Source organism: Chiloscyllium plagiosum, chromosome 10 (assembly GCF_004010195.1).
Source record: "Chiloscyllium plagiosum isolate BGI_BamShark_2017 chromosome 10, ASM401019v2, whole genome shotgun sequence".
NCBI classification, from domain to species: Eukaryota; Metazoa; Chordata; class Chondrichthyes; order Orectolobiformes; family Hemiscylliidae; genus Chiloscyllium; species Chiloscyllium plagiosum.
In genome coordinates this window covers 83,684,106-83,710,580 of record NC_057719.1, presented here as the reverse complement: position 1 = coordinate 83,710,580, position 26,475 = coordinate 83,684,106, and the positions used below count along the sequence as shown (strand labels likewise).

The 26,475-nt window shown below is 46.1% G+C and overlaps 1 protein-coding gene across 4 annotated transcripts in view; it reads left to right on the top strand.

Moving 5' to 3' along the window:
- rad51b (RAD51 paralog B) overlaps positions 1–26,475 on the top strand; it is a 568,881-nt gene that overhangs the window by 536,795 nt on the left and 5,611 nt on the right. For 3 of the 4 annotated variants that reach the window (XM_043698230.1, XM_043698228.1, XM_043698226.1), the window contains exon 11: positions 2,284–2,546. In XM_043698230.1, coding sequence (XP_043554165.1) covers positions 2,284–2,411 — 128 coding nt within the window. In that variant the 3' untranslated portion in view covers positions 2,412–2,546. Of the gene's footprint in view, positions 1–2,283; positions 4,279–26,475 lie in introns of those variants that run through there. The other variant, XM_043698227.1, reaches the window with a different exon arrangement.

The following is a 26,475-nucleotide window of genomic DNA, read 5'->3' as shown; positions in this document are numbered from 1 at the left end:
CCAAGTCCCTCCTCCCTACCTTTTATCTTAGCCTGCTTGGCACACTTTCCTCATTCTTGAAGAAGGGCTCATGCCTGAAACGTTGATTCTCCTGCTCCTTGGATGCTGCCTGACCTGCTGCGCTTTTCCAGCAACACATTTTCAGCTCATATGAGACTGTGGGTCAAGGGCTGGAAAACAGGATGAGAATAGTTGGGTGATTGTTTTTAATTGGCGCAGGTCTTTTTCTCTGCTTTAGCCCTCTCTGTCTTTATGGGAAACTCAGCACTTGTTGGGAGAGAGACAATGTTTCGCGTCCAAAATGACTTTTCAGTGATGTCGGATTCAACTCAAAGCATTAATTCTGTTTCTCTCGCCACACATACAGCCTGCCCTGCTGAGTTTCTCCACTTCAGATCTCCAGCATCTTCAGTTCTTCGCATTTATTTAAAGATCTCAGAATTAAATTTCTTAGATTTTCATGGACAGGACTATTCAGGGTTACACAATTGAGGTAGGAAAACGGGGTTGAGATTCAGATTATCCATGTGCTAGTTAGATAGTGGGACAGGTTCAAGGGGCTGAATGGCTTCCTTCTTAGCCCAATATCCAATGAATGACAAATGATGAAAGCCACTTCTCAATGTAGTGATGTAGGATAGAAACATGCGAATTGTCAGAATTAAAAACGTCTAATCAGAGTTGGAACAGATAAGTGGGGAAAATTTGATTAAGGTGATCAGGTTGTATGCTGAACTTGGAATTGTAAATGTTTTCAATTCTTTAGCGAAATCTCACAAGGTTTTGTCACAAGCTCTGTTGTTAGTGTGTGCGTGATTATTGTACACATGATGCATCTGTGACACACAATGCTAAATGTTGCAAACCCCATTGATTCAGGGATTTGGGTCTTTGTCCCCAGATAAGGGGAGTCTGAAACTGGAGACCATAGGTTTAAGGTGAGAGGGGAAAGATTTAAAAGGGACCTAAGGACCAACATTTTCACGCAGAGGGTGGTACGTGGCTATGGAATGAGCTGCCAGAGGAAATGGTGGAGTCTGGGACACTTAAAAGGCATCTGGATGGGTATATGAATAGGAAGGGTTTAGAGGGATATGGGCCGAATGCTAGCAAATGGGGATAGATTAATTTAGGATACCTGGTCGGCATTGATGAGTTGAGGGTCTGTTTCCTTGCTGTACATCTCTGTGACTCTATTTGAGGGGAAAATAATTATAAAAAGGCGCTCATGCACACACACTAACTAAGAGATTAAACCAGTCAGGAGAGTCTGAAAAGATTGATGCTCTTGAAGAAGGCAAAGGTGTGGGCTGACTGAGATTTTTGAATGGGTTTGGTAGGGTTGATTTACAGTAAATGCCTCCACTTATTGGAGAAATCTAAACTAAAGTCATACACATAAGACAGTCACTAATAAATCCAATATGGAATTCAAGAGGACCTTCTGTGCGTAGAATGTGGAACTCATTACCAGAGTGGTTGAGGTGAATAGCAAGGATGCATTTCAAGGAATCTGGAGAAGTACATTAGGGGGACTGGATTGTGAGTAGAGTGGACACTTCCATCCAGTTTTGATACATTCTGGCCAGTCCATAACTCTCCCATAGCAAAAAAATGGACCATTCTTTATGGCAGTGTTTACGTTCAGTATGGGTGTCTTCCCACTCTGCTTCACTTTAATGCCTATCAATATTTTCCTCTTTTCCGTTCTCCCCTAATGTACTTCCCCAGATTCCATTTAAATTCATCCTTGCTCTTCACCTCAACTACTCCTGGTAATGAGTTCCACATTCGGCATACAGAAGGTCCTCCTGATTTCCATATTGGATTTATTAGTGACTGTCATATGTATATGACTTTAGTTTAGGCTTCCCCAGTAAGTGGTGTTATTTACTGTACATCAAACCCATTCATAATTTTAAAGACCTCAGTCAGCCCACTCCTTAGCTTTCTTAAAGACCCTCCACCTTTTTTTGGGTTTTCTCAATTGGTATAATTGTTTCACTGTGTGGTAACGTCCTTGTAAATCTTGTTGCACCCTTTCCAGTGCCTCCTTACCATTATTTCTCTAATACAGAATTTTGCACAATTCTCGGAGTGAGAGATCAGCTAACAGAGTACAGAATGACAGTTTAATTAGTGTGGCTGATTCCTGGAGTTAGATGGTTGAAAGCTTCTTCACGTCTTTAAGAATATCTAGAAATAATACTTTTTGGCGGCCGTACAAAGGCTTTGGTAAATTCAGTACCTGGCTTAACACTTCTCTCTGTCTCTCCTATCCAGGCGAAGACCCCCGACCTGGTTTGTCCGCTGAGGGAACAGATCCCGGACTCCAGCCAATTGGAGTCCGGAGTTCGTTTGCATACTGCCCACACTGGGACCTGCCCGGCTTATCCCAGGCCAAGCCCTGACCACTCCAGGATTGCATGTCAATCCAAAATAGAATTTATCCTATTGCTGGCCTGGATGAAGGAATGTTAAACCTCTCCTGATGATGTTGCGACTGGGACCGCCTGGTGAATGGATAAGCAGTTTGGAAAAGGAAGGTATTATGGACTTGGACATCATGACCCTTGAATTCGTGGACTGATGGCATAGAGTATGGGACCTGAAAGCAGGGTAGGGGTTATTCAGTGTGTAACAATAGAGTCCCTGTTTCTCCAGCAGGGTAGGGGTTATTCAGTGTGTAACGATAACATCCAAGTTTCTCCAGTCGGTTAGGGGTTATTCACTGTGTAACGATAAGGGTAAGGGTTATTCAGTGTGTCCCGGTCAAATATGGAAATGAAGTGAATGCAGCAAGGAGACGTCACTAATGAACTGAGAAGGATTGTTGATGACCTGACTTAAGGCACACCCTTCGCCTGAGTTTTAGCAGAGGTTCAGATCATTTGGAGTCAGGGTGTGCAGCTTAAACAAACCCCTAACAAGGTACCAACCCTAAAAGCTCAAAATGCACCATGCTGCGATCAGGAAGGCCCCAGGTTGGATTCCTAGACTGCACAGGGGCACCAACAGAGCTGTTAGAAGTGGCTTCATAGCTTTTCAAGATCGCAAAGGGCAAACTATTCAGCCAGGGCTTTCACTCCAGATCACAGACCAGTAATCCCCTCTGGAAACAGCAATTTAGGATGGGCCACTTCCTGAGAAACTCATGGTGAATAACCTGGGGGTAACTCTATCTGTATTCACGTTGGTCAAATGGGTGAGGTGATGTGTGGGATAGGGAGGTTAAGGTTGAAGAGTCGGAGAGGGCGAGGCCATGCTTGTTGGGTAGCTGGGTAGTGGAGGGAACACAATTAGGGGAGTGGGGTCAGGGATGGAAGCGTTAACAGCACCCTGTGTTTGGAGGAGGAGTTGGAAATAGCATTGACAATCTTCCTGTCTCCACAATGAGGTAGGTCAAGTGACTTTGAACTAATCTTTTGAAAGTGGGTGTGGGAGGAGCACAACCAGCAGCAACCTCTCTCAGAACCACAGGGTCAGCTGGCAAAAACCAGGCAACACTGTCTGCATCTCATACAGCGCACACTGTTGTCATAACAAGAAAAATACCCATCAGGCCCCTGGATTCAGGGGCGGGGCCGACCACTTTGATAAGAGCTGACTTCTGATGTGGAATGAATTGGCCTTTGCCCTTCTGAACTTGTTGAGTGCCCCCTTTACAATTGTGAAATAGCTTTCATCACAAATGCTAATACAGAAATGGACCAAGGGGCTCTCCAACACGAGTTAATCCAAAATGAGTTACTGTTCGAACTGAATCCTGATAGCGGGCCTCAGGAGGAGGGGATTTTGTGTTTCAACCTCTCTTTGGGCAGCTGAAGGCAACGATGAAGCTATGTAGCAGTATCTGTGACACCATCACGGCTGGCCAGGAACAGGCCTGACCTGTGCTTCAGTGGCTGCTCCAGGAGGTTTCTTCATCTGCAAACACAGTCTGGTCAAATTAGTCTTTTTTGCTCCATCTCCAATCTCTCATATCCAAGAAACGCATTATGGGAAGGGAAGGGGCTTTGAAGCCATCATCATTTTCCAGGATAAATGTGAGGATTTCGCAACTCCAAACCAGCATTGTCCTTACTCCATGTTACTGTTCTAAGGTGACTCGAGGGCGACTGTTCACAAACATGCCTCTGAGACCCACTTGTCGTGCCCTGGATACAGCAAAGGCTGTCTGATTGACATGATTGATCGGTGCTATCCCATGACTGCTGTTTTTTTCCAAGACGTGCCAATAAAAAGTTAGTTAGAACAAGCATGTTGTACAATTTAATTGGCTGTGCATTGTAGATGGTCTTTTGAAGTTTATACCCACAACAGTTTTGTACAAAGAATTCACACAACAGGTATTAATGTGGTGTTCACACAGAACCAGGAGTCAGTATTCACATTGTATGTGTATACAGAACCGGGAGTCAGTGTTCACGCTGTGCATGTACACAGCTGTGAGTCTGCATTCACACTATGCGAGTACACTGAAGTCAGCATTTATACTGTGCATATATACAAACCAGGAGTCAGCGTTCACATTCTGTGTACACAATCCCGGGAGTCAGCGTTCACATTGTGTGTACACACAGAACAGGAAGTCAACATTTATAGTGTATGATCACAGATGTTTACAGGGTGTTTATAGACATAGAATGTGTACACATGGTGCATGTATGGAGAGTTAGTGTTTACACTGTAAGTTTAGGCATATAGATCTGGGAATCTGTACTTACAAAGGGTATGTGTGTGTCTATACAGACCTAGGAATCAGTGGATCACTGTTGTGTGTGTGTGTGTATATATCTGTGTATGTATGTGTATATATCTGTGTACATGTACGGACCAGGGAACCAGGATACTGACTCATTCCCACCTTGAACCGTGCTGTGTCTGACTTGCCATTGGATTATTGATGGGAATGTATGAGTATCCTGACTCCTTGATCTGTTAAGGGGATCCAGAGTCAAACCTCACGTGACCTAGTGGTTTGTCATAACACGGCTGAATGAGTTGCTTTAGAAGAACTTTTAAATCAGATCTCTCTCTCTCTCCTGGGGCTCAGAACCCCATCTTAGCCAATGTTCCTACTGATGTCATCAATACCCACTGCTGAATAGCCAGTCTCGAATTAAAAGGCTATTATTTAAGTCAATCCCAGTTTGAGATATTTCTATTGGAGTCACTTATAGCAGAGTCTGCAGTACATACTGTCCTGAATCTGATTCAAGTTCCCTCAGCACCAAGCAATAAGAATCCTATAGCGTCTCACACCACAGTGCTTTAAACCAGCCTCCCCATCAATATTGAAGGTCAGTCTCTTCATCTGTTTTATTGATGCTCCACTGAGCAGTACAGATCAGAACGGTACCAAGTTTAAACCTTGTGCTCAGTTAGCTGGTCATCAGCTAAACACTTGAGTTATGATGCTCTCAATATCTCTGAGCTGATGTTGGAATAAGAGTAATGCAGAGTTTGTAGATAAGTGAATTAGCCAGAGTCCTACTCCCAGTCACTATGTAATAACCAATTCCATGGGTTGCTGATCCATGGGCAATGGTTAAGCACAGACTGCTGTATTCCCTGTGTAGTTATCTACTTGAGTTCACATCTGAAAGGTGGGCAGTATGTAGTAGAGAGTTGCTCACTTTCTCCAAGTGTTACAGGAGAATATTGGGAAAAGATTGGCATACAGAGGCAGACCAAGGGGCCCTCCAAAACTCATGAGTGTGAACATTGACTCCCGGTTCTGTGGACACGCTCAGTGTACATTGTAGACATTGGCAGGGCAGCACAGCAGATACTTTGCCTGTTAAATGCGCTCACTATGGGGTCTACAGCCTCACGTCCTATCCTGTGCTTTGCGTCCCAAGGCACCATCATCTAGGTCACTTTCTCCTACCATCTTCCAGGTGAGTTGTTCAGACAGGGCCCTATTTGTCTTTTCAGGTGGAAATGCGACATCCCATGAGGGAGATTTTGGCCTAGTGACATTATTGCTGGACTGCTAATCCAGAGACCCACGTAATGTTCTGGAGACCTGGGCTTGAATGCCATGGCAGATAGAATTTGAATTCAATAAAAATCTAGAATTATGAGTTTAATTATGACCATAAATCCATTGTTGATGGTGGCTCAGTGGTTAGCTGCCTCACAATGCCAGGGACCCGGGTTCAATTCCACCCTTAGGCAACTGTCTGTGTGGAGTTTGCGTGTTCTCACTGTGTCTGAATGGGTTTCCTCTGGGTGCTCTGGTTTCCTCCCACAGTCCAAAGATGTGCAAGTTAGGTGGATTGGCCATGCTCAATTGCCCATTGTGTCCAGGGGTGTGCGATTTAGATGGATTAGCCATGGGAAATGCAGGCTGCCAGGGATGGGAGGGGCAATGGTGAGTCTGGCTAGGATGTTCTTCAGGTTGGTGTGGACTCAATGGGCTGAATAGTCTGCTTCCACACTGTAGGGATCCTAATAATATTTAAAGAAGACAACAGACATTTTCCTGGAGTCCTAGCCAATGCTTATCCCTTAAACAACGTCATTGAAACTGATCACCTGTCTGGACTTTGCTGTGGGCAAAATGGCTCCCATGTTACAATGCATTAAAGTGTTTCACAGGCTAAAACGTTTGGAATTCACAATGCCAACATATAAATGCAAACATTTTTTCCTTCTGCAGAACAGATGCCTTAGCTATGTACAGTACTCCTCCCTTGTTCCACCATCGACCCCATTCTGGAATGTCACACCCACCTCGTGCCTCATAATTCTCTCTGTACCTCAGTGGACTGTATATCTCCAATCTCCCTGTCCTCTTCCACGCCATTGAAGATCCCTCATCTCTCAAAACTCCTCCAGGGAACGCTGTGTTTGAATCCCTACAAACAGCTTTTCTGCCCATCACCAAAATGACTTCTACCAGAGTCACAAGTAACATGCTGTGTAACTGTGACAAAATCTAACTATTCCTCCTCATCCTTCTTGAGCTGTTTGCAGGCTTTGATGCAGTTTGTGAGTGGCACAGTGGTTAGCACTGCTGCCTCACAGCGCCAGAGACCCGGGTTCATTTCCCGCCTCAGGCGATTGACTGTGTGGAGTTTGCACGTTGGCCATGCTAAATTGCCCGTAGTGTTAGATAAGGGGTAAATGTAGGGGTATGGGTGGGTTGCGCTTCGGCGGGGCGGTGTGGACTTGTTGGGCCGAAGGGCCTGTTTCCACACTGTAAGTAATCTAACCTAATCTAATCTAATCAGTTGAGCACAGTCTCTCTGCTTCCTTTCTTGACCCTTCCCCTGTCCCCAGGCTGTGTCATCAGTGTCCAGTTCTGAGTGAGTGGAGATTTGCTCCAAGTAAGGCTAATATCTTCAGTCCTCATCACAAACTCTGCTCCCTAGCCACTCACTCTATCCTTCTCACTGGCAGAGTCTGAACCAGAATGGTTGTGTATTTAATGTCATGTCACCAAAGGCCACGAGTTTTCATCTTTGAAACAGCGTCGAACTCCATGCCTGCTTCATTCAGTTCGTCCGCTGCTGAAACGTTCATCTGTGCCTTTGCTAACCCGGCCACTCTAATCCTGGCTGACTTCCCACATTCTACCCTGCACTAACTTGAGGCCTGCTGCTTGTATCCCATCTCAACCGTAAGTCCTGTTTGACCCCTCATCCTCTTCTCACTGCCCTTCTCAAGCTCCCGGTTGAGCAACTCCTAGATTTTATCCAGTCCTCATCCTCGCTTTCAAATCCCGCCGTGGTTTCACACCTCTTCATCTCCGCAATTTCCTCCAGCCCTGCAAATCTCCAAAGATGCCCACATCCCTTCGATTCTGGTGGTCTTTGCAACCCCAGTTTTAATTGCCCTGGTGTCACATTTTGGGTTGTGACATTCCCGTGAAGTGTGTTAGAATGTCAGAAAGGGGAAATGTAAATGAAGAAGCTGCAAATTGTTGCGTCACCTGCGCAGCAAAGGAAGCATGGCCGATTTGTCCCCATCTGATGCTGCCAGAGGAAGTGGTGGGGGCTGGTACAATTACCGCATTTTAAAAGGCATCTGGATGGGTATATGAATAGGAAGGGTTCAGAGGAATATGGGTCAAGTGCTGGCAAGTGGGACTAGGTTAATTTAGGATATCTGAGTTGGACTAAAGGATCTGTTTTCTGGAGGGTGCTGTACATCTCTATGACGCTTTGCATCCATTAATTGATGAGCAGACATCAAATAATGTTGCCTTTAAGTTGGGCGGGAATCCAAGAGCTCCCATCCATTGAATTCCTACAGTGTGCCAGCAGACCATTCGGCCCATCAAGTCCGCACCAACCCTCCAAAGACCATCCCACACACGGGCTTACCACCCCTCCCAGTATTTCCCATCGCCTATCCACCTGACCTGTATGCCTTTGGACTGTGCGAGGGGACCAGAGCACCCAGAGGGGACCCTCCACTGACACAGGGAGAATGTGCAAATTCCACACAGTTTCCTGAGCATGGAATCGAACCCTGGTCCCTGGTGCTGTCAGGTAGCAGTGCTAACGGCTGAGCCACATGCTACCATACAAACTAAGTACAAGTTAGCTGCTGTAGCTTCCCTAGTGTGTCGGTCATGCAACAAGATCGTAAAGAGGTGGGCATTTGGATAAAACACCCGCACAGAGTAAAAATAAAGTTATAAGGTGTATTGCTTTCAAGTCCACTCTCAAAGGCTGGATCAGAATGGACCAATTGACAGAATAATTTTACATTATTTAAAGTCCTGTGTCAGCCAGCGTTTCAGTCAACATGCTACTGACCAGCAGAGGGAGCTCACTGGTCAGCTATGCATCAGGTCAGGACACTGAAGGTCTGGAAAAGGGACCAGGGTGAAGGGGAGATGATGCTTGATGCTTTTCGAGTCATTTACCTTCCAGCTCCTCCGTCCAGAGGGGTACATTCTCCTTTGTCGGATGCTACAACTATCCTCATGGCTTCTCTGTCTAGTAGCTGGATTTAACCTTGCTTGTGTGTTATTATCTGATGGAGGCATTGCTGTCTCTGGTTAGCCATATTCCTGGAGGCTGACAATTCCAATTCTGTAACTCCCTCCCCGACCAAATGACCTCTACGTCCCACCCCCTGTTCCTCTCCAATTATTTTATAACTAAACTTTCTTTATCTCCATGGTTACGACCTGTATCATACAATTCCCACAGTGTGGAAACATTCCCTTCGGCCCAACAAGTCCACACTGACGCTCCGAAGAGTAACCCACCCAGACCCATTCCCCTAACCTATTACTCTACATTTGCTCCTGACTAATGCACCTAACCTACACCTTCCTGAACACTCTTGGCAATTTAGCGTGGCCAATTCACCTGACCTGCACATCTTTGGTTTGTGGGAGGAAACTGGAGAACCCGGAGGAAACCCACGCAGACACAGGGAGAATGTGCAAACTCCACACAGACAGTCGCCAGAGGCTGGAATTGAACCCAGATACTTGAGCCACCATGCCACCTGTAACAATGTCATATGTTACAGTCCAAAACACTAGGTGCTTGTGACTGGGGTAAAGTACTGCCTCCTTTACATTTATTTTGTTTAATAAAACTGATTGACCAAATGAAAGTTGACAGCCCCCAATAGGGAACTGGAACAAAAGTCAAAGCACGAATTTATATTGAAGTATGATGATGCACTCCAGCGCCTCTTGCTGGTCGTGTCCTCCTGGCCACTCCCACTCCTTGGGCACTTTGGTTCGGACATGTCCTGAGAAGAGAGGCAGTAGTGTGGGCACAGTGGGCCCCTTGGTGGTCCACTGCTTGGCAACGTAGGCCCGACCTGAGTAGGATCCCCCCACGAGAATCTGCTCACCACCCCTGACTCTTACCACATGCAGCCCCTTTCAATAACCCATGAATGTCTAGCTTATTCACAGACTCCTCAAGGCCCCAGACCCCCACCGGGTGGCACGGTGGCTTAGTGGTTAGTACTACTGCCTCACACCACCAGGGACCCGGGTTCAATTCCAGCCTCAGGCAACGGTCTACGTGGACTCTGCACATTCTCCCTGTGTCTGCATGGATCTCCTCTTGGTGCTCTGGTGTCCTCCCACAGTCCAAGAGCTGTGGATTAGCTGTGGTAAATTGCCCTGTAATGTCCAAGGGTGTTTAGAGTAGGTGGGTTAGCCATGGGAGATGCAGTAGGTTAAGATCAACCAGGAGAAAGTGAGGACTGCAGATGCTGGAGACCAGAGTTGAAAAGTGTGGTGCTGAAAAAGCGCAGCAGACCAGGCAGCATCCGAGGGGCAGGAGAATTGACGTTTCGGGCATAAGCCTTTCTTCAGGAATGCAGGTACAGGGATGGGGTTGGGGGCACTGGGAGGTCTGGGTGGGATTGTCTTTGGGGGAGTGGGGTGGGGTCAGTGTGAACTTGAAGGGCCAAATGGCCTGCTTTCGCACTGTAGGGATTCTGTGTATTAACTCCCGATTGTATGGCACTGCTGATTACAACTTCCTGCACCCCAGATCATGGTGGGAGAGAGGGAGGACTTTGTTGTAGAGAGCCGCACACCACCCAGAGTTCCATAGCAAGTGCAAGGGTGTGTATGGACAGCCAATGCAAGTAAGACATAAAGGATGTACCAGAAAACCCTTCTCCCGGACAGAAGAGATTTTCCCCCAGAGGTTTCAGGTGTCAATGCCATGAGATTGCTTTAGGACTGAGAGTTATAGTCTCCAGGCTTCCGAGTGGCATTGGCTGAGCACTGGACACTGACGACTGAGTTGCTGCGGTGACCATCTGGCATGTCCCTGAGTCTGATCACCTGAGCCATCTCCTCCATCAGCTGCTGATGGTGGTGCTACTCCTCCTGATGGAGAGCGCTGGCATCGGACAACTGTGGCCCAAACCGGGTGTGAAAATCCTGTTTCAAAGACCAGAGAGAGAGAGAGAGATCCACAAACGGGAGAGGATGCCATTGAGGGCTTGCACCTGACAAATGAAAGGAGTGACCAGGCCACACCACCAAGGAAGATGGTGAGCATAGAGGTATCGGTGCAGGCCCTGAGAAAAGGACAGTGCCCACCTTGGGGAGCAGAGTCAAACCAGTGCCTGCCCTCCTGAAACCGCAGACTGACTTCCAAAAGTCCCAAAAGCAACCTGTAAGCATCTTCTGTAACTTGTGACAAACTCCGGAGAGGGGATCAAAGTGACCCGCTGGTACCACAAAATGCCGGATGTAGGCTGGTTCATGACCAACGCTGATGTCCCACAGGAGGCAGTGGGGGATCCCTGTTCTCATCCTCAAAGGTGGACATTGGCCTCTAGTTTCTGTCTGACCGCCAGCCGGGAGTTCCTCTGGCAGGGAGCCCATTGTCACTGAGTAACCACCATCTGAAACATGTTCCCCAGTTGTTCCGGAGCGTATCTTGCAGCACTGTTATACCCTCCACAGGTCAGCTGGGTCTGTGAACACGAGGAGCGCATTATCTGTGTACGACAAGAGGACCCCTCTGCGCCCCTCCCCCAGCCCCGGTAGAGCCAAATCTTACAGTCTCCTCAAGGAGACACAAAGGAACGGCTCCATGCAAATAGCACTCACTGGCCAGACAACAGGCAGCCATAGAGATGTACAGCATGGAAACAGACTCTTCGGTCCAACTAGTCCGTGCCAACCAAACATCTTAAATTAAACTAGTCCCATTTGCCAGCACTTGGCCCATATCCCTCTAAACACTTCCTATTCATATATCCATCCAGATGCCGTTTAAATGCTGTAATTGTACCAGCCTCCACCACTTCCTCTGGCAGCTCATACACGCTCCACCCTCTGCGTGAAAAAGTTTCCCCATAGGTCCCTTTTACATCTTTCCCCTCTCACCCTAAACCTATGCCCTCTAGTTCTGGACTCCCCTGTCCTGCAAAAAAAAAAAAAGACCTTGTGTATTTATCCTATTCATACCTCTCATGATTTTATAAATCTCTATAAGGTCACCCCTCAGCCTCTGATCGGCCAGGGAAAACAGCCCCAGCCTATTGTTCAAACTCTCCAACCCCCTCAATGCCCTTGTAAATATTTCCTGAACCCTTTCAAGTTTAACAACACCTTTCCAAGAAGCAGGGAGACCAGAACTGGATACAGTACATTCAAATGTGGCCGAATCAATGTCTTGTACAGCCGCAACATGACCTCCCAACCCCTATACTCAACGCACTGACCAACAAAGGCAAGTTTACCAAACACCACCTTCACTATCCTGTCTACCTGCGACTTCACTTTCAAGAAACTACAAACCTGCACCCAGTCCTGTCACACTCCTCTCACACTGTGAGTGACCCGCTAACTTTAATTTGACACTCTGCAGCACTGAAAAGAGATCAAATCTGGACAATGAGCTCCTTCCTGAACCCCAAGCATTCACAAAGTCTGCAATAAATGGTCACAACCCATTCTATCAAGCACCTTCTCCTGTCAAGGGAGGGGAAGGCAGCTGACAGAGCACTCCTCTGGGACAAGTGGGTCATATCCCAGACCAGGTGGATGGTATCATGTCAGGCCCAGCCCAGTGGAGGTGTGGTCATGTGATGTAGGGTGGTGTGGCCCATCACTGTGCCAAGGCAGGAATGATGTGGAGGTGCTGGTGTTGGGCTGGAGTAGAAGGGAAGCAGGAAGACATCACGCTGACAAAGGTATTGTAAACTGCTGAGCTGGGAGACCAGATGCCAGCGTTTTAAGAAACCACGTTGGCTCAATAGTTAGTACTGCTGCATCACAGCACCAGGGTCCCAGGTTCGATTCCAGCCTCGGGCGACTGTCTGTGTGGGATTTGCACATTCTCCCCGTGTCTGCGTGGGTTTCCTCCGGGTACTCCAATTTCCTCCCACAGTCCAAAGATGTGTGGGTCAGGTGAGTTAGCCATGCTAAATTGCCCGTAGTGTCAGGTGGATTAATCAGAGGGAAAATGGGTCTGGGTGGGTTACTCTTCGGAGGGTCGGTGTGGACTTGTTGGGCCGAAGGGCCTGTTTCCACACTGTAGGGAATCTAATCTGATCTAATCTAAGCTGAAGATCATCCCTTTTTGACAGCAAAGCAAGGGGCAGTTCTCCCTTTGTTAGAAAATTCCTCTCAAATCGAAGAGTAGTTGTTTCCGAGGCCATCCCTGAACCCTCTGTGGATTTCCATGGTCCAACCCTGCGGGTTTACCCCTTGAGAGCTAGTAGAGTGCAGTTGTGGCTAGTCTGTACTGCGACCCTGTGACAGGTCCTTCCACAAAGCATCCAGATGGGACGGATCAAGAGAGAGCTGAGTGCTTTAATAGGTGAGTGTTTGAAACCTGATACTCTGCAAATCAAATGCAAGGGATCCTTCATCAGCCAAACCCACAGAGACCATAAGATAATAGGAGCAGAATTAGGCCATTCGGCCCGTTGAGTCTGCTATATCCTTCAATCATGAGCTGAAATGTTTCTCAATCCCACTTTCCTGCCTTCACTCTGTAACCCTTGATTCCCTTACCAGTCCAGAATCTAACTATCACTGTCTTAAAAACAGTCAATGACTTGGCCTCTACAGCGTTCTGTAGCAGTGTGTTCCCACAGATCCACCACCCCCAGCTGTAGAAATTCCTCCTCATCTCAGTTCTAAAGGGTCGCCCCTTCACTCTCAGGCTGTGCCCTCAGGTCCTCGTCTCTCCTATTAGTCGGAGCATCTTCTCCACATCCGCTCTATCCAGGCCTCATGGTTTTCTGTAAATTTCAATCAGGACCCTCCTCATCCTTCTAAACTCCATCAAGTACACACACCCAGAGTCCTTAATCACTCTTCATATTACAAGCCCTTTATCCTCAGTATCATTCCCATAAACCACCTCTGTACCCCATCCAATGTCAGCACATCCTTCCTTAGAAACGGGGCCCAAAACTACTCTCAAAACTCCAAATGTGGTCTGACCAGAGCCTTGTACATCCTCAGCAATACATTCCAGCTCTTGTATCCTAGCCCCCTCAAAATCAATGCTAAGATTGTGTTTGCTTTCATAACCACCAACTGATCCTGCATGTTAACGTTAAGAGAATCCTGAACTAAGACGACTCCCTGTTTAGAAAATAGTGTATAAACTCTGTTCTTCCTACCAAAGTGCATAACCTCACACTTTCTGCCACTTCTTTACCCACTTTCCTAACCTGTCCTTCTGCATCCTCCCTGCTACCTCAACATGACCAGTCCATCCACCTACTTTGTGTCAGCTGCAGACTTAGCAACAGTTCCTTTGTCCACATTGTTAAAGTGTAATGTGAATAGTTGTGGTCTTAGCACCCAACCCCTGTGGAATCCCATTTGTCACCAACTGCCATGCTGAAAAAGACCCCTTTTACCCATACTCTCTGCCTTCTGCCAGTTACCCAATCTTCTATCCATGCCCCTAACATCATGGACTCATCTTATTTAGCAGCCTCCATGTCAAATTCCTTCTGGACTTACATGACACCCACTGGCTCTCCTCTGTGTAACCTGCTCATTACCTCCTCAAAGAATTCTAGCGAGTTGTCAGGCATGACGTCCCCCTTGACCAAGCCGTGCTGACTCAGCCCTATTTTACAAGGACTCCACAATCTCATCCTTAATAATGGACACTAAAATCTTACCAACAATTGAGGTCAAGTTAACTGGCCTATAACTTTGCATCTTCTGCCTAGCTCCCTTCTTAATCGGGGTGTTACATTAGCCATTTTCCGGTCCTCTGTGACTGTTCCTGACTCCATTGATTATTGAAAGAAACCTTTTTCAAGCTGGCGTCAGCAGAGTAGCAGCATTTGGGCCTGGGTCCTGGGCTTGGGGCTGGCCTGCTTCCCACTGCCTTTCTGTTTTCTCTCTCTTTCTTTTACTTCAGCTCTTTATTTTCCTGTACCTCAGCAGGTGTGGTTCCCCTTGGAGTGTGGGCAATGGCGGGAGCAGTTCTTTCTAAGGGTTCAGCGGTGGCAGGTTCCTTTGCTGAAACGGTGTCGCCAGGAGGTGGCGGTGGCAGTGGCAGCGGTGTAAGCCAAAACGAGGCACTGTTTGCTTCGGTGTGGTGGGCCTAGCATCGGGTTTGGGCCCAGTGCGGACTCACGGTGGTGCTGATGTTGGTGAAGGCAAGATGGCGCCATAGAGCGGTGACATGCTTCCAACAGTGCATCTTGGGACACAGCTAAGCCCAATGGAGGCAGTGGAGTTCCGGCTGCAGTGACATATGAGGATTCGGGGCACCTGAGTGTTCGCGGATTAAGGGGCGGATTTGGTGGCTTTGTTGTTCTGTTGGAGGTGACTCATGGGGGAGTAATCTGGGCGTTTCCTTTTCTTTTGGCTGTTTCTTTTATTTCTGCTTCTGTTTTTCATGCTGTTTTTTGTTACAAAGATGGCTTCAGAGAATGGCAACTTTGCCCACTTTTCATTGTATTCCAGTACACCTGACAATAAAATCTAAACCCAAATCTAAATCTAAATTAATGCCCATACAACCTCCTCAGTTATCGCCTTCAGAACTCTGGGTGGTTTGATTTGATGGAATTTGATTTATTACTGTCACATGTACCTAGGTACAGTGAAAGGTTTTGTTTTGCGTGCAGTACAGGCAGATGATACCATACACAGTTCATTAGGGTAATAGAACAGAGCGAGGAATCCAATGTTACAGCTGCAGAGAAAGGTGCATAAAGGGTGAGATCAACATGAAACTTGAGAGGTCCATTTAGAAGTCTAATAACAGCGGGGAAGAATCTGTTCTTGAATCTGTTGGTACGGTGTTTAAGCTTCTGTATCTTCTGCCCAATGGAAGAGATTAGAAGAGATTATAACCGGGGTGGGAGGGGCCTTTGATGATATCGCTGCCTTCCTGAGGCAGAGGGAAGTATAGATGGAGTCAGTGGCTGGAAGGTGGGTTTGTGTGATGGACTGAGCTGTATTCACAACTCTCTGTAGTTTCTCACAGGCCTGGGCAGAGCAGTTGCCGTACCAAGCAACTTATTTATCCGGATAGGATGTTTTCTATAGTGCATCTATAAAAATTGGTCAGAGTCCTTAAAGACATGCCAAATTTCCTTAGACTCTGAGGAAGTAGAGACATTGGTGCACTTTCTACACCGTTGCATCAACCTGGATGGACCAGGACAGATTGTTGGTGATCATCACTCCCAAGAATTTGACGCTTTCGACCATCTCCATCTCAGCGGCATCGGCGTGCCCTCTACTCCACTTCCTGAAGTCAATGTCCAGCTCCTTCATTTTGCTGATGTTGATGGAGAGATTGTTATTTTTACAATACACCACCAAGTGCCCTATCTCTTTCCTGGATTCTGTTTCGTCATAGTTTGAGATCCAGCCTACAACAGTGATGTCATCGGCGAATCTGTAAATGGAGTTAGGGCAGAATTTGGCCATATAGGCGTGAGTGTATAACGAACTGAGTATGCTGCCTTGCAGGGTGCTGGTGTCGAGGACTATCATGGAGGAGGTGCTGTTGCCTATTCTCACTGATTGCAGTCTGTCGATCAGGAAGTCGAGGATCTAGTTGCAGAGGGTGGAGCAGAGACCTGAGAGTTTGGAGATGAGTTGGTTTGCAAATACGGTCTTGAAAGTGGAGCTGTCATCAATAAGTAGGAGCTTGATGTAGGTATCACCCAGATATTCCAGGGATGAGTGTTGGGCCAGGGAGATGGTTTCTGCTGTGGACTGTTGCATCGGGAAGTGAATTGTAAAGGATCAAGGCAGTTTGGGAGGCTGGAGCCAATGTGAGCCATGGCTAACCTCTCGAAGCACTTCATAATTACCGAGGTTGGAGAAGAGAAATCCCACAGACTTGTTTAAGCTCAGCGTTAGTAAAATAGTGGCAAAGGGCCAAATAGGGACCAAAATGAAAAGTTGCATGTGCTGTCAAGGGAAATGGTTGAGGTGTTATACAAACACTTTGCAGCTCGTTGATTGTACTTTAACTTCAGTGTTTAAACAAACTGTGTTTGGCTTAACATTGTGTGGTTTGACCAGTCGAATTACATCTGGAACAGAGACACTTTGCATTTATCTTAAAAATTGAGAACAAGTTAGGGTCTAGCCTTCCTTCTTAAAATACTTAGAGGGGGTCTGGTTTGGTCCATAATACCTTGGACGTGCAGGTGGAGGTGGAGATGCTTGTGGCTGAATGTTTGTCCTCGCCCTGCAATGTTCCCCCACCCACCCACCCACCCACGCACTACCACCACGCACTACCATGTACTGGCACTCATAGTGGCCCTAGCCACCTTCTCCTCAGCCAGCCTGTCCTTCCGTGAAAGCTGGTGAACAATATTTCTTCCCTCTTTTGACAGCACCAGGCAGAAAGACATGCACACCCCGTCCACAGCATGCAGCAATCAATGCTGAGTCTGAGGGCCTGTGCAATTAGCACTAGTACAGGGCAGACCTCTGTAGAGTCTGAGCAAGTAAATGTTCTTGTAAAGATGTACAGCCAGTTATGATAATAATCCGTTGTCATGCGATCTCACGTTACAAGAAAATTGTGCAGTAGCCACATCATTTAAGCTAATGGGGCCAGAATCACATTATAGCCAATACAGGTAAGGAATGTTCTGCAAATAACTGCCTAGATTCTACAATTTGTGTTAAAGAGACACGCCTTATAGCAGAACCGACTGTAGTTTATTACACAATAGCAATAGGTACCAAATTATACCCACTAGTTAGGCAAAATTACAGAGACTCTCGGGAACTAGCAGTGACATAAAAACCAAAAGAACAGCAGATGCTGGAAATCAGAAACAAAAGCAGATATTGCTGGGGAAGCTCGATGGGTCTGGCGGTACCTTCGGAGAGCTAATGTTTCAGGACCAGTGACCCTTCCTCAAAACCGATGGTAGCTAGGAAAATAAGGGTTTTTATGCAGAAGATATGGTGTGGGGAGGGAGTAAAGAGTAAATAATAGGTGGAGATAGAGCTCAAAGAGGGAAAAGAACTGTTGGACAGACAAAGAGGTAAGTAATGGTTGCCTTGGAGGGTGAATAGCTATTAAAGGGGACTGTTAGCGTCTAACAATGGGTTGTGTGTTTTTTAGCAGACCATGTGATAATAAAGCCTGTTGTGTGGGGGTTAGGTAAGGACGTGGGAGAAGCTCAAGCCCTGTAGTTGTTGAACTCGATATTGAGTCCAGAAGGCTATAGTGTTTCCAAGTGGAAAATGAGGTGCTGTTCTCCTAGCTTGTGCTGGAACGCTGGAACACTGCAGCAGGACTGAGACAGAGATGTTGGCCAGGGAACAGGATGGGGTGTTAAAGTGGCAGGGAACTGGAAGCTCGGGGTCATTTTTGTGGACAGAACGTAGATGTTCTGTGAAGCAGTCACCCAATGTAGAGGAGACCACATTGTGAGTAGTGAATAAAGTGAACTAGACTGAGTGAAGTAATAGTGATGACAGTCTGTCTCCATTGCACCCTTGTGCTGGGCTCCTCTATTTCCGTCCAGGGTTATGCGACATCATTAGGATTGGGTGGAGCTTAATACAATTTCAGTATTAACTCTTTCAGAACCATTACCTCATACAACACTGGAGGTTAATCCTGACTTCATAGAGACTCCAAGGTGATCCTGGGGAATTGGTTACACTCCCCATTGTGAATGAAATGGGAAGTCAGCATGATCCCACTCCTGGACATGCGTTTTCGAGTGTAAACTCATATTTCAGTACTAGCTGGGGAGCAGAGCTATTTAACAATAACTCCACCGTAGATTATGCCTCAGATAGTGATGGGGAAGGCAGTGAATTTACACAGAAACATTTCACCTCCACACATCCTCAGCAGTATTTACTGTTAGCAATGGATTCCAGCTTAGAAATGTAAAGGTCAGTAAGCATGGGAGGTTCCTGTCAAAGAAATGGGCTCCTGATCTGAAGGTGTTTTGTACTGAACTGGGAGGAAAAGGTTCATTCAATCCAGCAAAGTAACTCAGCAAGTTAAAAGACCAGCCATCTGAAAACCTTCTCAAGACAGAAATTTGAATCAGATTCCATTAAGAGTACAGCTTCTGCATTAGAGACAGTAACTGGTGTGAGAAATTACTGAGTGACAGTGTGAGGGAGCTGGATTAACACCAGGAGAGATAGAGTCAGTAACACGGGGTGCTGGGGGAGAGGAGTTACTGAGTGACAGTGTGAGGGAGCTGGATTAACACCAGGAGAGATACAGTCAGTAACACAGGGTGCTGGGGAGAGGGGATACTGAGTGACAGTGTAAGGGAGCTGGATTAACATCAGGAGAGATACAGTCAGTAACACAGGGTGCTGGGGGAGTGGAGTTACTGAGTGACAGTGTAAGGGAGCTGGATTAACATCAGGAGAGATACAGTCAGTGACACAATGTGCTGTGGGAGAGGAGTTAGTGAGTGACAGTGTGAGGGAGCTGGATTAACACCAGGAGAGATACAGTCAGTGACACAGTGCTGGGGAAGAGGGGTTACTGAGTGACAGGGTGAGGGAGCTGGATTAATATCAGGAGAGATACAGTCAGTGACACAGGGTGCTGGGGGAGAGGGGTTTCTGAGTGACAGTGTAAGGGAGCTGGATTAATATCAATCCAGATACAGTCAGTAACACAGGGTGATGGAGGAGAGGGATTACTGAGTGACAATGCAAGAGAGTTGGATTAACATCAATAGTGACACAGTGTACTGATTGGCTCTTGTACCTTGCATTGTGTGTACAACTCAAAGAATTAGGGATCGCTTGAGGATGAAACTCTTCTTCTGCAATGCAGTGCCTGAATTAGCAAAGAATTTGAACACAATAGGCATTGAGTGTAAAGAATTAATGTAAATATTTAAGTCTGATAGTTTAAATATCAGTGGGTTAAATCACCTGAGTATGTGTTGATGGTTCTCCTTAACAGCCCGTGACAGAGGTGAAGATGTATTTGTAAACAGCACTTATCTATTATGTTTAAATATTAAAAAAAGGTATTGGTCCGTATATCAAAAGACTCCTAATATATTGACTAACCTCTCTCCTGAACCCAATCATGGTATGAGGAGGCAGCGGTCAATGGGTAACAGGAACAGCGAAAGGTCACCGTTGAACAGCATATGGAGAGCAGCAACTAATGAAGAAAAAGTAAAGGGGAAGTCATTGCCCTTACCAGAGTGTGTTGGCCAGATTAGAGGCTCAAATCAGGTTGAACAGTGGCTGAAGGAGCTCTATAGCCCAGCAAGGAGCAGATAAAGTCATGTAGCCTGGAAACAGACCCATTGGTCCAACACATCCATGCCAACCAGATACCCTAAATTAATTTCATCCCGTTTGCCAGCACTTGGCCCATATCCCTCTAAACCCTTCCTATTCATATACCCATTCAGATGCCTTTTAAATGTTGCAATTGTACCAGCCTCCACCACTTCCTCTGGCAGCTCATTCCATACACGCACCACCCTCTGGGTGAAAAAGCTGCCCTTTCAGGTCCCTTTTTAATCTTTCCCTTCCCACCTTAAATCTGTGCCCTGTAGTTCTGAACTCCCCCCCCCCCCCGCCTGGCAAAAGGGCATCAGTATTCTCTTGTTTGCGATCTGAGGTGACAATGTCGCGGTAGACGTTTTAAAATCAACCTGGTCAGAATTGTCTGGAGTGAGTAGGACTTGAACCTCGGACCTCCTGGGCCACAAGTTGACACTACCACTGCACCACAAGGGTCCTCATAAAAGATAAGAATTGAATTGAATTTATTGTCAGGTGTACCGAGACACAGTGAAAAGCTTTGTCTTGCGAGCAACACAGGCAGATCACAGAGTTAAGTAGCATGGATAGTAAATAATAGGTAAACAGCAGCAAAACCAAAAACACAGGTACAGGTCAGCATGGAAGACACTGCATGTGATAAAGTAATTCAAGTACTCAGTGTGTCTCAGGAAAAATACTCCTGTTGAATGCACCCAGGGACTGGGAGTGAATGTTAATGCCTGTTAATGATTTATCCCAGCCCGTGGATAAGTGTGAATATGCAAATTTATAGGAAGTATTGACCTGAGACTGAATTGTTGCAGAGGTCTTCAGTGAAACGTTGTCAGATGTTTTGCAGTCCTGGGATGACTTGACGTTTTTGAATGCTGTCCGGTTGACAAAGCAAGCTGAAGTTTGAAAACAGAACCATACAATTACTGTGGGGTCAGGAATGCAGTTTGTTAAACTCTGTAGTGAAAACATAGCTGTACAGACACAGGGGGTGTACAAAGAGAACACAGTAGCTGCCATGATCCATTATTATCAGAATGACAAGAAAAGACAGCATCCACCCAGCTGTCCCATCAAAACTGCAAAGGACCATTTTTGTAAAAAGATGAGTCATCTTAAAGCAGCACGTCACAGCAAGAGTATAGAAATTTTAGCCAACAGCAAGTTTTAAACTGGCTACTGGGGGTGGAGTTTTAGTTTCTTCTGATGCTGAGCTGCGGTTCAAGCAAGATTCTCGTCAGCTATCGAAAGTAAATGGCCCAGGAAGCATTAAACCCAAAGTCAGGACTGAATGGAGCGGGAGCAGGGTGAGCACGGGCTGAGCTGGGAACCGAGTCACAGGCTAGAGCCCAGAGCCTGGAGCGGGAGCACAGTGAGCCCAGGCCGGTCGAGGGGACGGGTACTGGAGGCGGGTCCAGGATAGAGGCCAGCACGTGGAGGCAGCAAGGTCTCATGTTCTGAAGCCAGTGGGCACGGACGCATGAGAAAGGGACTAGAGCTTGAGCAGTTTAAACATTCCTTTTATTCTCGTTTGGGACTTCATAAACTCTCTAATCCCATACTAATCTTATCTTTTACCATTTCAATTCTGTAACAACACTTGAAGTATCTGTACCTAGGTACCCTGTACCTAAGATGGCGTCAAGAGGTGACATTACAAACTTGTTACTGCACTCATCAGAGCGTACATGACAGTAAAGGCTGTTCTATTCTGAAGTGGGACAGATAACTGCCGTCCATCTATATACAGAGAGGAACATTATATGTATAGTCCAGAATCAGAATTGCTCACTTTAAAGTGGAAGAGTTTTACAGCTAATTTACAAAGTGGGAGAATTAAGAAACCAAGGAAAACCGAAAGCTTTTAGCACTACATTTGTGCAGTTCTTCAAAAGGCATGGGAAGCTGAAAACAGCTCATCACATGACTGTACTTCCTGAAGCAAATTCTGTGTGTTTGTTTACACTGAAAGAAGTTCCTCATCCAGTCTGGCAGAAGGTGGATTCAAGGTGGATCAAGGGAAAATGTCTACAGGGTTCTACCTCTGAAACAGATAGAGTCAAAGAGATGTACAGCACGGAAACAGACCCTTCGTTTCAACCTGTCCATGCCGACTCGATATCCCAAACTAATCTAGTACCAATTGCCAGCACTTGGCCCATATCCCTCCAAACCCTTCCTATTCATATACCCATCCAAATGCCTCTCAAATGTTGTAATTGTACCAGCCTCCACCACATCCCCTGGCAGCTCATTCCATACGCGTACCAACATCCACGTGAAAAAGTTGCCCCTTAGGTCTCTTTTATGTCTTTTCCCTCTCACCCTGAACCTATGCCCTCTAGCCTGGAATTCCCGACCCCAGGAAAAAGACCTTGTCTATTTCTCCTATCCATGCTCCTCATGATTTTATAAAACTCTAGAAGGTCATCCCTCAGCCTCTGACGCTCCAGGGAAAACAGCCCCAGCCTTTTCAGCCTCTCCCTATAGCTGAAGCCCTCCAACCCTGGCAATATCCTTGTAAATCTTTTCTGAACCCTTTCAAGTTTCACAACATCCTTGTGATAGGAAGGAGACCAGAATTGCACGCAATATTCCAAAAGTGTCCAGTACAGCCACAACATGACTTCCCAACTCCTGTACTCAATACTCTGACCAATAAAGAAAAGTATACCAAATGCCTTCTTCAGTATCCTATCCACCTGCGACTCTACTTTAAGGAGTTATGAACCTGCACTCTAAGGTCTCTTCGTTCAGCAACACTCCCCAGGACCTTACCATTAAGTGGATAAGTCCTGCTGTGATTTGCTTTGCCAAAATGCAGCACCTTGCATTTATCTAAATTAACTCCATCTGCAACTCCTCAGCCCATTGGCCCATCTGATCAAGATCCTGTTGTAATCCAAGGTAACCTTCTTCGCTGTCCACTACACCTCCGATTGTGTCATCTGTAAATTTACTAACCATACCTCCCATGTTCACAGCCAAATCATTTATATAAATGACAAAAAGAAGTGGACCCAGCACCGATCCTTGTGGCACTCCACTGGTCACAGGCCTCCAGTCTACCACTCTGCCCTCATCAATCCTCTTTGTTACTTCTTCAAAAAACTCAATCAAGTTTGCGAGACATGATTTCCCACGCACAAAGCCATGTTGACTATCCCTAATCAGTCCTTGCCTTTCCAAGTACATGTACATCCTGTCCCTCAGGATTCCCTCCAAAAATCTGCCCACCACCGAGGTCAGGCTCACCGGTCTATAGTTCCCTGGCTTGTCCTTACCATCTTTCTTAAACAGTGGCACTACATTAGCCAACCTCCAGTCTTCCGGCACCTCAGCTGTGACTATCAATGATACAAATATCTCAGCAAGGGGCCCAGCAATCACTCCCCTAGTTTCCCACAGAGTTCTTGGGTACACCTGATCAGGTCCTGGGGATTTATCCACCTTTATGCGTTTCAAGACATCCAGCACCACCTCCTCTGTAACCCGGACATTTTTCAAGATGTCACCATCTATTTCCCTACAGTCTATATCTTCCATGTCATTCTCCACAGTAAATACTGATGCAAAATACTCATTTGGTATCTCCCCATCTTCTGTGGCTCCACACATAGGCTGCGTTGTTGATCTTTGAGGGGCCCTAATTACCCTTTTGTCCTTAATGTATTTTTAAAAACCATTTGAATACTCCTTAACTCTATTTGCCAAAGCTATCTCATGTCCTCTTTTTGCCCTTCTTATGTATACTCCTACTGCCTTCTAAGGATTCACTCGACCTATCCTGTCTATACCTGACATATGCTTCCTTCTTTTTCTTAACCAAACCCTCAATTTCTCCATCTAAACCTTTAGCACTATGGCAGTCCCAGTCTATGTTTGGAAAGTTAAAATCCCCTACCATAACCACCCTATTATTCTTACTGATAACTGAGATCTCCTTACAAGTTTGTTTCTCAATTTCCCACTGACTATTAGGGGGTCTATAATACAATACCATTTGCATTCTGGGAAGAGATTTTCACCAAACATGAGATTTCAATTCTTGTTATTTTGGAAAGAGGCCTGCAACTTGCCTACCATTGTTTCAATGCGTTAATTGAATCCTATGGGTCTTTTCACATGACTAGTTCACTGAGACGGGTCATACGCTATCACTGAAGCCAAAGGACGATTGAGTACAGTAAAAGTTTTTTTTAAAAAAAGCTCATGTATCACTCTACCCTGTTTCAGGATGTTCTGGATTCATGCAGCTTTTTATGGAGAGGAACCCACATGCTCTACTTTCAATTCTTTCATATGCCATGTTTCACAGAAGCAGATTTGGACAAGGAGAAGGGGAATGTGTATCATTGCAGTCGATCCAATTTACAGTCATTGCCACAGAACGAACTGACTATTGAACCTCCAGGCCGGAGAATCGAGGTGTATTTGTGATCAATGTCATCTAGTCCAAATACCTGAGGAAACTCTACATCCGTGATCCTATCCTGCGGAGGCAGACAGTGCACTAGTTCAAAGAATCAGGAGTTGATTTGTTTCTGCAAGGAGGTGATGTAATACAGAGTGGACCAGTTCTTCGGGATGCCTGAAGAATGGACCTGTATCATCTAACACTGACTAACAGGTTTGAAAGAATGCATGGAGAGCTCATGTTTCCCAATTCCCTCTAAGACAGCAGAGAACAGGGTTGGGTATTTGTGCCAAACCACCACAGTAGTTATCTCTGTGAATCAGGGATCAACCCAGAGACTGGGAGATATAACATAATGGGTGGTGATCAAGACTTGATGGAGGATTTAGTGTAATATGGAAATAAGTTGCTCATATTCTCCTTGGAGACTAATATAAGATTACATGATTACTGGGAGATAGTTCGCTCAGCGGCCTCATGGTGGTACTGAAGATTTAACGAGTATGCGGTTAGTCTTTATTAAGTTTGACAAAATTTGCAATGTTTGATCCTACATCATTACAATATGTACAAACCCAGTCCTGAATGCAGAGACAAGATCATGGTTGATTTCACAGATCAGTGATAGAGATTCCCAATCCATACATTGAGAGCCTTACTATAAAGTGGATGTTGCAAGAGTATGGGAGTGCGTTGACCTTATGCACCACTCAGCTAATAGTATCGCAATAATACCTCCCAAAATCTATTCAACTCTGTTTTGGGCATCACCCCTAATATTTCCTGTGTAACCCACGTTTTGTCTGGTAGCATTTCTGTGGGGCCATTAGGGGTGGCACGGTGGCTCAGTGGTTAGCACTGCAGTCTCATAGGACCAGGATCCCAGGTTCGATTCTAGCCTCGGGTGACTGTCTGTGTGGAGTTTGCACATTCTCCCTGTGTCTGCGTGAGTTTCCTCCTGGTGCTCCGGTTTCCTCCCACAATCCAAAGATGTGCAGGTTAGGTGAATTGGCCATGCTAAATTGCCCGTAGTGTTAGGTGCATTAGTCAGAGGGAAATGGGTCTGGGCGGGTTGCTCTTTGGAGGGTCGGTGTGGACTTGTTGGGCCAAAGGGCATGTTTCCACACTGTAGGGAATCTAATTAGGATGGTTCACTATGTTAGAGCATTGAATGCTGTTTAGTAAGCAGTAATTTGTACAGAATTGTGATTGAATATATTTGAAAGATTTGATCTTGAGAAGTCTATTATAATATCTGGATTTTTATGAATCAGGAACATGTTTAAGAGCATTCAAAAGGAGTTCTGAAGAAGACACATACCAGACACGAGGATTGATGAGGGCAGAGCAGTAGATGTGATCTATTTGGACTTCAGTAAGGCATTCAACAAGGTTCCCCATGGGAGACTGGTTAGTAAGGTTAGATCTCTAGCCATTTGGATACAGAACTGGCTCGAAGGTAGAACTCAGAGAGTGGTGGTGGAGGGTTGTTTTTAGGACTGGAGGCCTGTGACCAGTGGAGTGCCACAAGGATTGGTGCTGGGTCCACTTTTCATCATTTATATACATGATTTGGATGCGAGCATATGAGGCACAGTTAGTAAGTTTGCAGATGACACCAAAATTGGAGGTGCAGTGGACAGCGAAGAGGGTTACCTCAGATTACAACAGGATCTTGACCAGATGGGCCAATGGGCCGAGAAGTGACAAATGGAGTTTAATTCAGATAAAAGAGAGGTGCTGCATTTTGGGAAAGCAAATCTTAGCAGGACTTATACACTTAATGGTAAGGTCCTAGGGAGTGTTGCTGAACAAAGAGACCTTGGAGTGCAGGTTCATAGCTCCTTGAAAGTAG